Source organism: Artemia sp. Qi Xiang Cuo, chromosome 9 (genome assembly GCF_049724085.1).
Source record: "Artemia sp. Qi Xiang Cuo chromosome 9, ASM4972408v1, whole genome shotgun sequence".
Classification (NCBI taxonomy): Eukaryota; Metazoa; Arthropoda; class Branchiopoda; order Anostraca; family Artemiidae; genus Artemia; species Artemia sp. Qi Xiang Cuo.
Window position 1 is genome coordinate 70650451 of NC_142802.1, and position 15577 is coordinate 70666027.

At 34.4% G+C, this 15577-nt stretch overlaps 1 protein-coding gene across 1 annotated transcript in view; it reads left to right on the forward strand.

The window, feature by feature from the left end:
- Positions 1-15577, forward strand: part of LOC148948990 (xylulose kinase-like) — a 148000-nt gene that overhangs the window by 9019 nt on the left and 123404 nt on the right. The window contains exons 2-3 of the mRNA XM_089095079.1: positions 13145-13323; positions 14710-14895. Coding sequence (XP_088951205.1) covers positions 13145-13323; positions 14710-14895 — 365 coding nt within the window. The remainder of the gene's footprint in view (positions 1-13144; positions 13324-14709; positions 14896-15577) is intronic.

Genomic DNA, 15577 nt, shown 5'->3' on the forward strand with positions numbered 1-15577 from the left:
ACAATTTCAGAGAAAGTTACTTTCTTAATGTCCCTCCTAAACCCATTTTGCAACTTGAAGTACTTATCTTTTTCACCCGAAACTATACTTTACAGCTTTTTGGTTACCTCAACACCAAGAAATACTTTTCAAGGATCATTTCAGAGCAAGTTACTTTCTTAATGTCCCTCATAAACCCATTTTACAACTTGAAGTACTTATCTTTTTCATCACAACTATACTTTACAGCTTTTGGATACCTCAAAACCAAGAAATACTTTTCAATGACCTTTTAAGAGAAAGTTACTTACCTAAGGTAAATTCTAAACAAATTTTGACACTTTAAGTACTTATATTTTTCATAAAACAAAGAACTTAAAGCCTTTGGTATACAACAAAACAAAAAAATTCTTCTCAAATAAAATTTAAGAGCACGTTAATTTCTAGATGTCACTCCTAAACCAATTTTCCAACATGAAGTACTTATATTTTTAACTCAAAACTATACTTTACAGCTTTTTGGTTACTTCAACACCAAGAAATACTTTTCAAAGACCATTTCAGAGCAAGTTACTTTCTTAATGTCCCTCCTAAACCAATTTTGCAACTGGAAGCACATATATTTGTCATCCACAACTATATTGTTAAGCTTTTCTGATACCTCTTAACCTATAAATTCTTCTCATGTACCAATTTAGGAAGAGTTACTTTCTTAATGTACCTTCTAAGCACTTACTCACGGAGGATCTACTTATCTTTTTCACCAACACCAAAGATTTACTGATATTCGGTCACATCAACACCAAGATAAGCTTTTAAAAGACCATTTCAGAGCAAGTTACTTTCTTAATGTCCCTCCTAAACCCATTTTCCAACTTGAAGTACTTATATTTTTCATCCCAAAACTATACTTTACAGCTTTTTGGATATCTCAACACCAAGAAATACTTTTCAAAGACCATTTCAGAGCAAGTTACTTTCTTAATGTCCCTCCTAAACCCATTTTGTAACTTGAAGTACTTATCTTTCTCATCCCTCAACCATACTTTACAGCTTTTTGGATACCTCAACACCAAGAAATACTTTTCAAAGACCATTTCAGAGCAAGTTACTTTCTTAATGTCTCTCCTAAACCCATTTTCCAACTTGAAGTACTTATTTTTTTTCATCCGCAACTGTAGTTTACAACATTTTGGATACCTCAACACCAAGAAATACTTTTCAAAGACCATTTCAGAGCAAGTTACTTTCTTAATGTCCATCCTAAACCAATTTTCCGACTTGAAGTACTTATTTTTTTCATCCGCAACTGTAGTTTACAACATTTTGGTTACCTCAACACTAAGAAATACTTTTCAAAGACCATTTCAGAGCAAGTTACTTTCTTAATGTCCCTCCTAAACCCATTTTGCAACTTGAAGTACTTATATTTTTCACCCACTTTCTCAGTGAAAAATAAATTAGTTTTTAATCAATTCTTTTTTTCCAAATAATATAAAAATTTTCCACTTCGGTTCAGATTTTTCTCAAGGGAATGAAAAAATTTAAAATAATGTTCCAAATTTTTTTCAACAAAGTGAATAAAAGTTTTTGATCTCTTCTGAATTTTACCAAAGAACATACTCCAATGATTATTTCTCCAGAGAAAACAAAAATCTTCCAATTCAGTTCTTTATTTCACAAAGACATAAATAAATTTAAAGTTAAATTCTAATTTTTCGGTGGAAGATAGAAAAAGTAATAACAAACTTGTGAATATTTTCATGGAAGATGAAAAGTTCATGACCAATTTAAAATTATTTTCTTGCGAAAACACACAAAATCAGAAAAAATGTTCAATGTTCCTTTAGTACCTACACAATTAGACTAAAAATGAAGATATTTATGCAGAGTTTCAACTAGCTATGGCTAAGTTTGCTAAAGACAAGCTATTTTCGTGCAAAAACACACAAACTCAGAAAAATTGTTCAATGTTCCTTTAGTACCTACGCAATTGTACTAAAAATGAAGATATTTATGCAGAGTTTCAACTAGCTATGGCTAAGTTTGCTAAAGACAAGCTATTTTCGTGCGAAAACACACGAAATCAAAAAAATTTTAAATATTTCTTTAGTACCTACGCAATTAGGTTTAAATGAAAGATATTTATGCAGAGTTTCAACTATCTATGGCTAAGTTTGCTAAAGACAAGCTATTTTCTTGCGAAAATACACAAACTCAGAAAAAATGTTCAATGTTCCTTTAGTACCTACGCAATTAGGCTGAAATGAGGATAATTATGCAGAGTTTCAACTAGCTATGGCTAAGTTTGCTAAAGACAAGCTTTTTTCTTGGGAAAACACATAAAATCAGAAAAAATGTTCAATGTTCCTTTAGTACCTACGCAATTAGGCTGAAATGAAGATATTTATGCAGAGTTTCAACTAGCTATGGCTAAGTTTGCTAAAGACAAGCTATTTTCTTGTGAAAACACACAAACTCAGAAAAAAATGTTCAATGTTCCTTTAGTACCTACGCAATTAGACTAAAAATGAAGATATTTATGCAGAGTTTCAACTACCTATGGCTAAGTTTGCTAAAGACAAGCTATTTTCTTGAGAAAACACAAAAAATCACAAAAAAATGTTCAACGTTCCTCTAGTACCTACGCAATTAGACTGAAAATGAAGATATTTATGCAGAGTTTCAACTAGCTATGGCTAAGTTTGCTAAAGACAAGCTATTTTCTTGCGAAAACACAAAATCAGAAAAAATATTGTTAGGTTAGATTAAGTTAGGTTAGGTTAGGTTAAGTTAGGTTAGGATAGGTTAGCCTATGTACGCGCGCGTACATAGGCTAACCTAGCCTAACCTAACTTAGCCTAACCTAACTTAATCTAACCTATCCTAACCTAACTTAACCTAACTTAATCTAACCTAACAATATTTTTTCTGATTTTGTGTTTTTTTGCAAGAAAATAGCTTGTCTTTAGCAAACTTAGCCATAGCTAGTTGAAACTCTGCATAAATATCTTCATTTTTAGTCTAATTGCGTAGGTACTAGAGGAACATTGAACATTTTTTTCTGATTTTGTGTGTTTTCGCAAGAAAATAGCTTGTCTTTAGCAAACTTAGCCATAGGTAGTTGAAACTCTGCATAAATATCTTCATTTTTAGTCTAATTGCGTAGGTACTAAAGGAACATTGAACATTTTTTTTCTGAGTTTGTGTGTTTTAACAAGAAAATAGCTTGTCTTTAGCAAACTTAGCCATAGCTAGTTGAAACTCTGCATAAATATCTTCATTTAAGCCTAATTGCGTAGGTACTAAAGGAACATTGAACATTTTTTCTGATTTTGTGTGTTTTCATAAGAAAATAGCTTGTCTTTAGCAAACTTAGCCATAGCTAGTTGAAACTCTGCATAAATATCCTCATTTCAGCCTAATTGCGTAGGTACTAAAGGAACATTGAACATTTTTTCTGATTTTGTGTGTTTTCGCAAGAAAATAGCTTGTCTTTAGCAAACTTAGCCATAGCTAGTTGAAACTCTGCATAAATATCTTTCATTTAAACCTAATTGCGTAGGTACTAAAGCAATATTGAACATTTTTTGATTTTGTGTGTTTTCGCACGAAAATAGCTTGTCTTTAGCAAACTTAGCCATAGCTAGTTGAAACTCTGCATAAATATCTTCATTTTTAGTATAATTGCGTAGGTACTAAAGCAACATTTAACATTTTTTCTGAGTTTGTGTGTTTTCGCACGAAAATAGCTTGTCTTTAGCAAACTTAGCCATAGCTAGTTGAAACTCTGCATAAATATCTTCATTTTTAGTCTAATTGCGTAGGTACTAAAGGAACATTGAACATTTTTTCTGATTTTGTGTGTTTTCGCAAGAAAATAATTTGTCTTCATCTTCCATGAAAATATTCACAAGTTTGGTATTACTTTTTCTATCTTCCACCGAAAAATTAGAATTGAATTTTAAATTTCTTTATGTCTTTGTGAAATATAGAACTGAATTGGAAGATTTTTGTTTTCCCTGGAGAAATTAGAATTGGAGCGTGTTCTTTGGTAAAATTCAGAAGAGATCAAAAGCTTTTCTTCACTTTGGTGAGAAAATTTGGAACATTATTTTAAATTTTTTCATCCCCTTGAGAAAAATCTGAACCGAAGTGGAAAATTTTTATATTATTTGGAAAAAAGAATTGATTAAAAACTAATTTCTTTTTCATTGAGAAAGTGGGTGAAAAAGAAAAGTACTTCAAGTTGCAAAATGGGTTTAGGAGGGACATTAAGAAAGTAAATTGCTCTGAAATGGTCTTTGAAAAGTATTTCTTAGTGTTGAAGTAACCAAAATGTTGTAAACTACAGTTGCGGATGAAAAAAATAAGTACTTCAAGTAGGAAAATGGGTTTAGGAGTGACATTAAGAAATTAACTAGCTCTGAAATGATTTTTGAAAAGTATTTCTTAGTGTTGAGGTAACCAAAATGTTGTAAACTACAGTTGCGGATGAAAAAAAATAAGTACTTCAAGTCGGAAAATGGGTTTAGGAGAGACATTAAGAAAGTAACTTGCTCTGAAATGGTCTTTGAAAAGTATTTCTTGGTGTTGAGGTATCCAAAAAGCTGTAAAGTATAGTTGAGGGATGAAAAAGATAAGTACTTCAAGTTGCAAATTGGGTTTAGGAGAGACATTAAGAAAGAAACTTGCTCTGAAATGGCCTTTAAAAATTATTTCTTTGTGTTGAGGTATACAAAAATCTAGAAATTATGTTTGTGGGATGAAAAATATAAGTAATTCAAGTTGGAAAATGGGTTTAGGAGGGACATTAAAAAGTAGATTGCTCTGAAATGGTCTTTGAAAAAGATTTCGCGGTGTTGAGTTAAGAAAAAAGCTTTAAAGAATAGTTGTGTGTGAAAAATATAGGTGCTTCAACTTGCAAAATGGGTTTAGGAGGGACATTAAGAAAGTAACTTGCTCTGAAATGGTCTTTGAAAAGTATTTCTTGGTGTTGAGGTAACCAAAAAGCTGTAAAGTATAGTTGTGGGTGAAAAAGATCAGTACTTCAAGTTGCAAAATTGGTTTAGGAGGGACATTAAGAAAGTAACTTGCTCTGAAATGGTCTTTGAAAAGTATTTCTTGGTGTTGTGGTAACCAAAAAGCTGTAAAGTATAGTTGTGATGAAAGAGATAAGTACTTTAAGTCGGAAAATGGGTTTAGGAGGGACATTAAGAAATTAACTTGCTCTGAAATGGTCTTTGAAAAGTATTTCTTGGTGTTGAGGTATCCAAAAAGCTGTAAAGTATAATTGTGAGTGAAAAAGATAAGTACTTCAAGTTGGAAAATGGGTTTAGGAGGGACATTAAGAAAGTAACTTGCTCTGAAATGATCCTTGAAAAGTATTTCTTGGTGTTGAGGTAACCAAAAAGCTGTAAAGTATAGTTTCGGGTGAAAAAGATAAGTACTTCAAGTTGGAAAATGGGTTTAGGAGGGACATTAAGAAAGTAACTTGCTCTGAAATGGTCTTTGAAAAGTATTTCTTGGTGTTGAGGAATCCAAAAAGCTGTAAAGTATAGTTGTGGATGAAAAGATAAGTAATTCAAGTTGGAAAATGGGTTTAGGAGTGAAATTAAGAAAGTAACTTGCTCTGAAATGGTCTTTGAAAAGTATTTCTTGGTTTTGAGGTATCCAAAAAGCTGTAAAGTATAGTTGTGGGTGAAAATATAAGTAATTCAAGTTGGAAAATGGGTTTAGGAGTGAAATTAAGAAAGTAACTTGCTCTGAAATGGTCTTTGAAAAGTATTTCTTGGTTTTGAGGTATCCAAAAAGCTGTAAAGTATAGTTGTGATGAAAAAGATAAGTACTTCAGGTTAGAAAATTGGTTTAGGAGTGAAATTAAGAAACTAACTTGTTCTGAAATGGTGTTTGAAAAGTATTTCTTGGTGTTGAGGTATCCAAAAAGCTGTAAGGTATAGTTGTGGTGAACAAGATAAGTACTTCAAGTTAGAAACTTGGTTTAGGAGGGACATTAAGAAAGTAACTTGCTCTGAAGTTGTTCTGAAAAGTATTTCTTGGTGTTGAGGTATCCAAAAAGCTGTAAAGTATAGTTGCGGATGAAAAAGATAAGTACTTCAAGTTTGAAAATGGGTTTAGGAGTGACATTATGAAAGTAACTTGCTCTGAAATGGTCCTTGAAAAGTATTTCTTGGTGTTGAGGTATCCAAAAAGCTGTAAAGTATAGTTGCGGGTGAAAAAGATAAGTACTTCAAGTTGGAAAATGGGTTTATGAGGGACATTAAGAAAGTAACTTGCTCTGAAATGATCCTTGAAAAGTATTTCTTGGTGTTGAGGTAACCAAACAGCTGTAAAGTATAGTTTCGGGTGAAAAAGATAAGTACTTCAAGTTGCAAAATGGGTTTAGGATGGACATTAAGAAAGTAACTTTCTCTGAAATGGTCTTTGAAAAGTATTTCTTGGTGTTGAGGTATCCAAAAGGCTTTAAAGTATAGTTGTGGGTGAAAAAGATAAGTAATTCAAGTTGGAAAATTGGTGTAGGAGGGACATTAAGAAAGTAACTTGCTCTGAAATGGTCTTTGAAAAGTATTTCTTGGTGTTGATGTATACAAAAAGCTGTAAGGTATAGTTGCGGGTGAAAAAGATAAGTACTTCAACTTGGAAAATGGGTTTAGGAGGGACATTAAGAAAGTAACTTGCTCTGAAATGGTCTTTGAAAAGTATTTCTTGGTTTTGAGGTAACTAAAAAGCTGTAGAGTATAGTTGTGATGAAAAAGATAAGTACTTCAAGTTAGAAACTTGGTTTAGGAGTGAAATTAAGAAAGTAACTTGTTCTGAAATGGTGTTTGAAAAGTATTTCTTGGTGTTGAGGTATCCAAAAAGCTGTAAGGTATAGTTGTGATGAAAAAGATAAGTACTTCAAGTTAGAAACTGGGTTTAGGAGGGACATTAAGAAAAGAAGTTGCTCTGAAATGGTCTTTGATAAGCATTTGTTGGTGTTGATGTACCCAAAAAGCTATAAAATATAGTTTAGGTTGGAAAAGATTAGTACTTCAAGTTTGAAAATGGGTGTATAAAGGACATTAGGAAAGTAACTTGCTCTGAAATGGTCCTTGAAAATTATTTCTTGGTGTTGAGGTATCCAAAAAGCTGTAAAGTATAGTTGCGGTTGAAAAAAGATATGTACTTCAAGTTGGAAAATGGGTTTAGAAGGGACATTAGGAAAGCAACTTGCTCTGAAATGGTCCTTGAAAAGTATTTTTTGGTGTTGGGGTATCCAAAAAGCTGTAGAGTATAGTTTCGGGTGAAAAAGATAAGTACTTCAAGTTGGAAAATGGGTTTAGAAGGGACATTAGGAAAGTACCTTGCTCTGAAATGGTCCTTAAAAAGTATTTCTTGGTTTTGAGGTAACCAAAAAGGTGTAAAGTATAGTTTCGGTGAAAAAGATAAGTGCTTCAAGTTGGAAAATGGGTTTAGGAGTGAGATTAAGAAAGTAACTTGCTCTGAAATGGTCTTTGAAAAGTATTTCTTGGTTTTAAGGTATCCAAAAAGGTGTAAAGTATAGTTGTGTGTGAAAAAGATGAGTGCCTCAAGTTTTAAAATGGGTTTAGCAGAGACATTAAGATAGTAACTTGCTCTGAAATGGTCTTTGAAAAGATTTTCTTGATTTTGAGGTATCAAAAAAGCTGTAAAGTATAGTTGAGGGTGAAAAATATAAGTACTTCAACTTGCAAAATGGGTTTAGGAGGGACATTAAGAAAGTAACTTGCTCTGAAATGGTCTTTGAAAAGTATTTCTTGGTGTTGAGGTATCCAAAAAGCTTTAAAGTATAGTTTTGGGTTAAAAAGATCAGTACTTCAACTTGCAAAATGGGTTTAGGAGGGACATTAAGAAAGTAACTAGCTCTGAAATGGTCTTTGAAAAGTATTTCTTAGTGTTGAGGTAACCAAAAAGCTGTAAAGTATAGTTGTAGGTGAAAAAGATCAGTACTTCAAGTTGCAAAATGGGTTTAGGAGGGACATTAAGAAAGTAACTTGCTCTGAAATGGTCTTTGAAAAGTATTTCTTGGTTTTGAGGTAACCAAAAAGCTGTAAAGTATAGTTGTGGGTGAAAAAGATAAGTACTTCAAGTTGGAAAATAGGTTTAGGAGGGACATTAAGAAAGTAACTTGCTCTGAAAAGGTCTTTGAAAAGTATTTCTTGGTGATGAGGTAACCAAAAAGCTGTAAAGTATAGTTGTGAGTGAAAAAGATAAGTAATTCAAGTTGGAAAATGGGTTTAGGAGTGAGATCAAGAAAGTAACTTGCTCTGAAATGGTCTTTGAAAAGTATTTCTTGGTGTTGAGGTAACCAAAAAGCTGTAAAGTATAGTTGTGATGAAAAAGATAAGTACTTCAAGTTGGAAAATGGGTTTAGGAGGGACATTAAGAAATTAACTTGCTCTGAAAAGGTCTTTGAAAAGTATTTCTTGGTGTTGAGGTATCCAAAAAGCTGTAAAGTATAGTTGTGGATGAAAAAGATAAGTACTTCAAGTTGGAAACTTGGTTTAGGAGTGAAATTAAGAAAGTAACTTGCTCTGAAATGGTCTTTGAAAAGTATTTATTGGTGTTGAGGTATCCAAAAAGCTGTAAAGTATAGTTGCGGTTGAAAAAGATAAGTACTTCAAGTTGGAAAATGGGTTTAGGAGGGACATTAGGATAGCAACTTGCTCTGAAATGGTCCTTGAAAAGTATTTCTTGGTGTTGAGGTATCCAAAAAGCTGTAAAGTATAGTTGCGGTTGAAAAAGATAAGTACTTCAAGTTGGAAAATGGGTTTAGAAGGGACATTAGGAAAGAAACTTGCTCTGACATGGTCCTTGAAAAGTATTTCTTCGTGTTGAGGTATCCAAAAAGCTGTAAAGTATAGTTTCGGGTAAAAAAAGATAAGTACTTCAAGTTGGAAAATGGGTTTAGAAGGGACATTAAGAAAGTAACTTGCTCTGAAATGGTCTTTGAAAAGTATTTCTTGGTTTTGAGGTAACCAAAAAGGTGTAAAGTATAGTTTCGGTGAAAAAGATAAGTACTTCAAGTTGGAAAATGGGTTTAGGATGGTCATTAAGAAAGTAACTTGCTCTGAAATGGTCTTTGAAAAATATTTCTTGGTGTTGAGGTATCCAAATCTGTAAAGTATAGTTGTGGGTGAACAAGATAAGTACTTCAAGTTAGAAACTTGGTTTAGGAGGGACATTAAGAAAGTAACTTGCTCTGAAGTTGTTCTGAAAAGTGGATCTGGAAAATAGGTTCTGGAACTTGTTCTGAAAAGATATAATAAAGCCATAAAAAAGTATTAAGAAATGGAGAGGGGACTCTTTGGGGCCCGGGGGAGGACGTTTGGGGATCCGGGGGCCCTTGAGGGCCGGGTGGTCCTTTGGGTGCCCGGGGGACCTTTGAGGACCATGGGAGGACCTTTGGGGGTCTGAGGAGGGCGATGGGGGGATAACATTCGAAATTTTTACTTTTTAGTTTACTTTTTTTTTTGCGGCGCATCCCTGCGGCAAATCCTGCGGGGCCTCCCTGCGGCGCCTCCCCGGCGGCGCTTTCCTGACCTGCAGCGCATCCCTGCGGCGCTTTCCTGGCCCGTGGCGCATCCCGGCAGCGCTTCTCTGGTCTGGGGGACCTTTTGGGGGCCGGGGGTGGGTCTTTGGGGCACAGTGAGGGCCTTTGGGGCACAGGTAGGGCCTTTGGGGGTCCGGGGGGGGCAGTTGGGGACCGGTGGAGGGCCTTTGGGACCCCGTTGGTCCCTTGGGAGCTCGATGGGCCTTTGGGAGGCCCGGGGATGGCCTTTGGGGGTCTGGGTGGGCCTTTGGGGGCTTCGGTGGCCCTTTGGGAGCTTGGGGGGCCTTTGAGGACCGGGGGCTTCCTTCGGGGTTGGGGTAGGAGGATTGGAACCCTTTGGGGTTGGGTTAGAGGACCTCACAACACTGTTCAAATGAAACTTGTGTATTATAACGACCACAGAGTTTCACCATTAAATTCTCTTCTAAAATCTCATAAAAAATCATCTTTTAAAATGTCTCTAACTGTTTAGCCGAAATAGTTCCATAACCTGTCTAAAACAGTTTCGCCCAAATAATCCCTAAACGTAATTCAGCGTGTTCCTTTTGTTTTTGGCATCTCTGCGCTAATGCATTTCAAATTAATAAGAAACCTGATTCCCGCGCTAAAACAATTCATCGCTATCATGTTTCTTTGAGAATTGTTTCCATGGCCTTTGGCTATTAATATCCTTTGGAGTTCGACCAAAAGAGTTGTTTCCGAGGCAAAGACATTAATGACTTGGATCTATTCCTGGAAAATCGTTTCTAGGTGAAAATTTTTAAAGTCTGACAGATGATGTCATTGGTTGATTGATCTGTCAAGAAAGGGGAATTAATTTGTTGTTTCTAAGGGGAATTATTGATTCACGATAGGTGAATTGAGGTCGACAGCACAGGTGTTCCAAGGTCGATGTTGTTGTTGTTGTAAGTGCACGCTCTCAGCAAATGTCAAGGTCGATGTTGTTGTTGTTGACACACTTTGATTACGCAATCAATTTAGGTCATTGACCCCATTAACCACGTGTTCTCCCTAATGACTCTATGCCCATATTTGGTGTGGGCGTGGGAGTCTATGCCCATATATGGTGTTCGTACGGGACCTTTAGGGTCACTTCTACTAGCATATGTGTATTAAACTGAAAATGCACATTTTTTTCTTTAAATTCATCTGAATTTTTTCCAGTATTTGTATTTCACATTTCACATTTTTTAGATAAGAACATGAAACTTCGTCTGTAATAGGGTTGTCATGTATGAATAATATGATGATGCGGTTTTCATCAAAATCAGCCCTTTGGAAGGGGATTTACGCTTTTTTTTTAATTATAGAATCTCTCTTATGATGATGACTTCAAGTTTGCTGCTTGAAACTTAATAACATATTTGAAGTCATCATATGGGGGAGTTTTGTGCCACTGTTTAATGGCACTGATAGTTTAATACCACTATCAGTGGTATTACATTTCAAATTTTTCAAACAGATGTATAAAATTTTTCTTTAATTGCAACCTATTCACATTTCTACTTTAAATATTACAATTCTTAACATTTAAGATATTACTTTTAAAATAACATGCAAAGAGTGATTTCGGACTACTGTATATACTTCTAGAAATTTAATTTTACCTACAGAAATATACCATACCGCCAAGAGTATGTTGTACTGTCACATCAAGTCCCCGCTTACGGTGACTAGTTCATTTTTTTTAAATTTTTCGTCGCTGTCGCAAAGGCGTATTTATCAGTAGTTGGTACTTTGAAATTTTTGAAAATCCCTAATAAAATGCTTGGTTTTCGAAAATTATCAAAGCTTGTAAAATGAAATATATACAAATTTCAATACTTTTAAAGTCTGTTATTATACTCAAAATAAAAAGGTCATGCAAAAAAAAGCTCAAGCATCCAAAATCATCTTAATGACAGGGATGAGCTTGGTTGACAAGGGATGTTACCAATTTACTTAGTTTGGCTCAATTTTCGCCAATAGTAATTGATTCACAACTTTCAGTACAACTGTAGTGCAGTATTTGCAATCAACAAAATGCACCTATGGCCATCACTCTCCCCCTGAATTCCCCTAGCAGGGGAATCCCTGAATCCCTGCTTCAGATCTACTCTTGTAGAATATAACTGCATTCAAAGGAAAAGAAGGCAGATAAAAATGCGTATAAAAAAAAGTTTGATCATTTATTTAAATTCAATTCTCAATTGATTAATCATTTAATATCTTTCTTTAATCTTCAGTTAAGATTAATTACTGTTAATTGTCTTAGAAGTTAGCTGAATTAATTATATAATGTACCAAATTAACTCATTAAAAGATTAATTTTAATTAAAAGATTAACGGCTTATAATTTTAGAAACACTGGAGAAGTATATATTGATCAAAGGGGAAAAAGGCGACATCCCTAGTTTGATATGTATAAATACGTTGAAAACGCTAACTCTCGCTTAATTTTTAATTAACTATCAACTTAATCTTTTCCCATTAATTTTTAATTAATTTATAGTACTTTTAGCTATTTAAACAGTTAATCAAATTAATCAAACAAATCAATTAAGTGTAAATTAATTAGAGAGCTAAAAATCCAGCGTTCCATACACTTCAAACCACTATAGGAGTATTTCTTGATTCAAAGAAAAAGGATGTGACATCAAGGCCTTATCCAGGGGGGTTTACCGGGTTTGATCATCCCCTAATTTTTTTTTATGGCTCGTAAAAACAAAACGAAAATGCATATTTGCAAATATTTGATGCGTTTTTCAGGTTTAATTACCCCCCCCCCTACGAAAAAAACAACAAAAAACTCCTGGAAAAAAATCATGTGTGACAGTGTGACGGTTTCGATGTAAATAAAAACTTCGGGTTACATGCTTAATTTCACTTTTCTATCAGTTACCCTTTTGCATTTAAACTTCAATTAATTTTAATTGCCTTTAGCTATTTAAACAATTAGCTGAATTAGCTAAATATTAAACAGGCTAATATAAAAAAGTCGATTAGCTAGTTAAAGAACAATTGTTTCATATTTTTAGAACTACTTGAGTAATTTATTTTGACCCTAAGGAAAAAAAGCAAGTATACCCAGTTTTGATGTGAGTGAAACATTTGGCCACTAATTTCATATAATTTTCAATTAACTGTTTATTTAATTTTTGATTAACTCATTATTTAATGTTTTTCATTTAATTTCCATTTAATTAATAATTTAATTTTTAATTGACTCATAAATTCATGTTTTCATTTTGATTTCCAGTTAATTTTAATCACAAGCGTTTGCTTAGCTGAATTATTTGTTTAGCATTTGTTTAGCTAAATTATTTAGAAGGTTGAAGCACTTTATTTATTAAAAATACATATACAATTAAATAGTTAATTTTTCATGTATTTAGAGCAACTGGAGAGATTCAATGTAAAATAAGGAGATATCTCCAGTTTGAACGTAGGTAGAAACGCTTGACCACATTATTCATGTAATTTTGAATTGATTGGACATTTAATGTTTTTTGTTAGATTTTCAAATTATTTTAATTACCGTTTGAAATTTGAGCAGTAAACTGAATTAACTTAATAATAAAAATAATTTAATAGTTAAAGCATTAATGTTTTCCATCTTTAGAACCACTGGGGGAGTACATCTTGACTTAAAGGGAAAAAAGGCGACATCTCCAGTTTTGATGTGGATAAAAACCTTTGACCATTTGCTTGATGAAATGAAAAGCTCTGCTATAGACTTGGGGAAAGTAAAAGGAATCGGTGGATGTGCACAGGTGAGTAAAATATGCCTCTTGATACTTGGTGTCGCACATAGGTGAGTAAGAGCGCACACAGGAAACGGCACAAGGGGCTTCCACTCCCACCCCTCGGGATCATTCTTCAGATGAAGGATGACAGACTGCCAAAGATTGTCTTTTTCGGACTACCGTCTATGGCTAAACAGAAAGCAGGTCGTCGTCCGTTGGGGTGGGAGGATGTCGCAAGGAAAGATTTAAGGGAAATAGGAGCTTCCTGGGAGGGTGTAACTGTAAAGAGGGAGACTTTGAATAGATTGTGATGGAGGGAGAGCGTGCGAAGCTGTTTGGCCTCAGGTGGCTTGGTGCTGTGGTGATGTGTTAGTAGTAGTATTTTGTTTATTCTCATTGTTTCCATTTAACTCGCATGTTGTTTCTTGTTAGTTTTTTGAATTTTTGTACAGCCCCTAAAATAACCCTCCCCTCCCTCTGATCTCAAGATTTTATTATTGTTCCAATTATTTCCGGTTGTTTCCATTTCGTTCGCTTCTTGTTTTTATTATGTATTTTCTTTTAAATATAAGTAGCTGTCCTCCAGAAATGGGCCTGTACAGGTCAATGAAATATATGTATTTGCTGTTCCACAAAATGAAGAAAAAAAACAACAAAAAAACAAATGAGGTTCATTTTCACCCAGTTGAAAAAAAAACGAAAACAGAATGAGATACTTAGGCAGAGATCTACGCTAAGCCGTCCTCAGCACTCAATAAAATGAAAGAAAAAGGATATATATAAATTGAAAAGACTAGTAGATTTTTCATTTCCTTTGTGGTTTTTTATTTGGCTACTAAATCAGTAGCTTCTAAAACCTGATTCTGATTTGCGTCCCCTTGTTCAGGATTTTAGAGCTACGCCAAAACAGAAAACATTCAAAAAATGAAGAGGAACATGATGACACAGACCCTGCCTCAGGGTCGTACTTAGTATTTTTTTTCTTTGGGGGGGAGGGTTGCATAGCAATTTTTTTCGGGGGGGGGGGTTAAAAACTTTTAAAATATCAAAAATTTGTTTATATTAATTTTTGTTACGTTCTTACGAGTCGGAAAAAACATTTCGAGGGGGGGGATTCAAACCCCCTAGATACAGCCTTATCCTCCTTACTGACAAAACTGGCACCAAATTACTTCACCCTCTTGATTTCGAGAAGGACTCCAATACCAATTTATTCAACCCAAGTAACCCCTCAAAAATGCTAGCTTCTAAGCAAGTTAAAAATCTGGCTTGACATCTCAACAAAAAAAAGTATTCGTTTCATTTTTCCCACGACCAATGATGTATGCCTTTAACTAGACAGTTGTTTATTTATATATCCAGCTTATTTTGTCATTAGTAATAAAAAAACTAAATAAACAATTTTTTCTCTAGCAACACGGAAGTGTTTACTGGAAACACGGCGCGGAGCAAAGACTTCTAAATTTAGACGCTCATCAGACGCAGACGCTCGCTGTGCACATGATTGACGCGTTTTCTATCGGAAACTCACCTGTCTGGATGGATGCGTCTACGTCACTGGAGTGTAGGGAGATAGAAGAATTCGTTGGTAGTCCGGAGGTAATTGCGTACTTTGGGCGTTGCCTTTATTCCTGAGTGGAATGAGGAGTACCTCATCACTCAAAATATATTGCAAAATGTTGCAATAATGTCACATCCTCTTTAGCGGTTTCTTAGACCGTGTTTAGACATTCATGGGAATCTGAAGTTTAGTCTATTCTCTTGAAAATGAAATTGTTCACATGATATTAAAAAAAAACAAAAAAAAAACACTCCGTTTGAATGCAATATTGAAACTGGTGAAGAATGTCACATGAAAAATGCTATTATATCTTTTTCCAGCAAAATCTTTTAAGTATGGCACAGGAACTTTTCCCCCATTTTGTGCCGCAAAAACGCAAATCTTTCCGAATAGGACAAAAACACATCGGAATGAAAATTCTAAGAGAGCAAATGAACTTAGGACTATCAAAGAGCTATATAAATATCCTCCTGGGGTCAGAGATTACGCCACCACACATATTGCATTTGTCCCCAAACTTAAACAGTTACAGAAAGAAAAGATCTTGTGTAGAACAGCTGTGCAGAATTACTGACGGTTATAGACCCTTGCATTACTTGACACCAGCTATATGGGGAGGATGGAAGGTCAACGGGTCTTTTGTCAGTAAATGGTCGTGTCCAACCCTCAAAAGTGAATTTTTAGGGTCGAATCTCCGTAAGAGGTCTTTCCAATCAATGG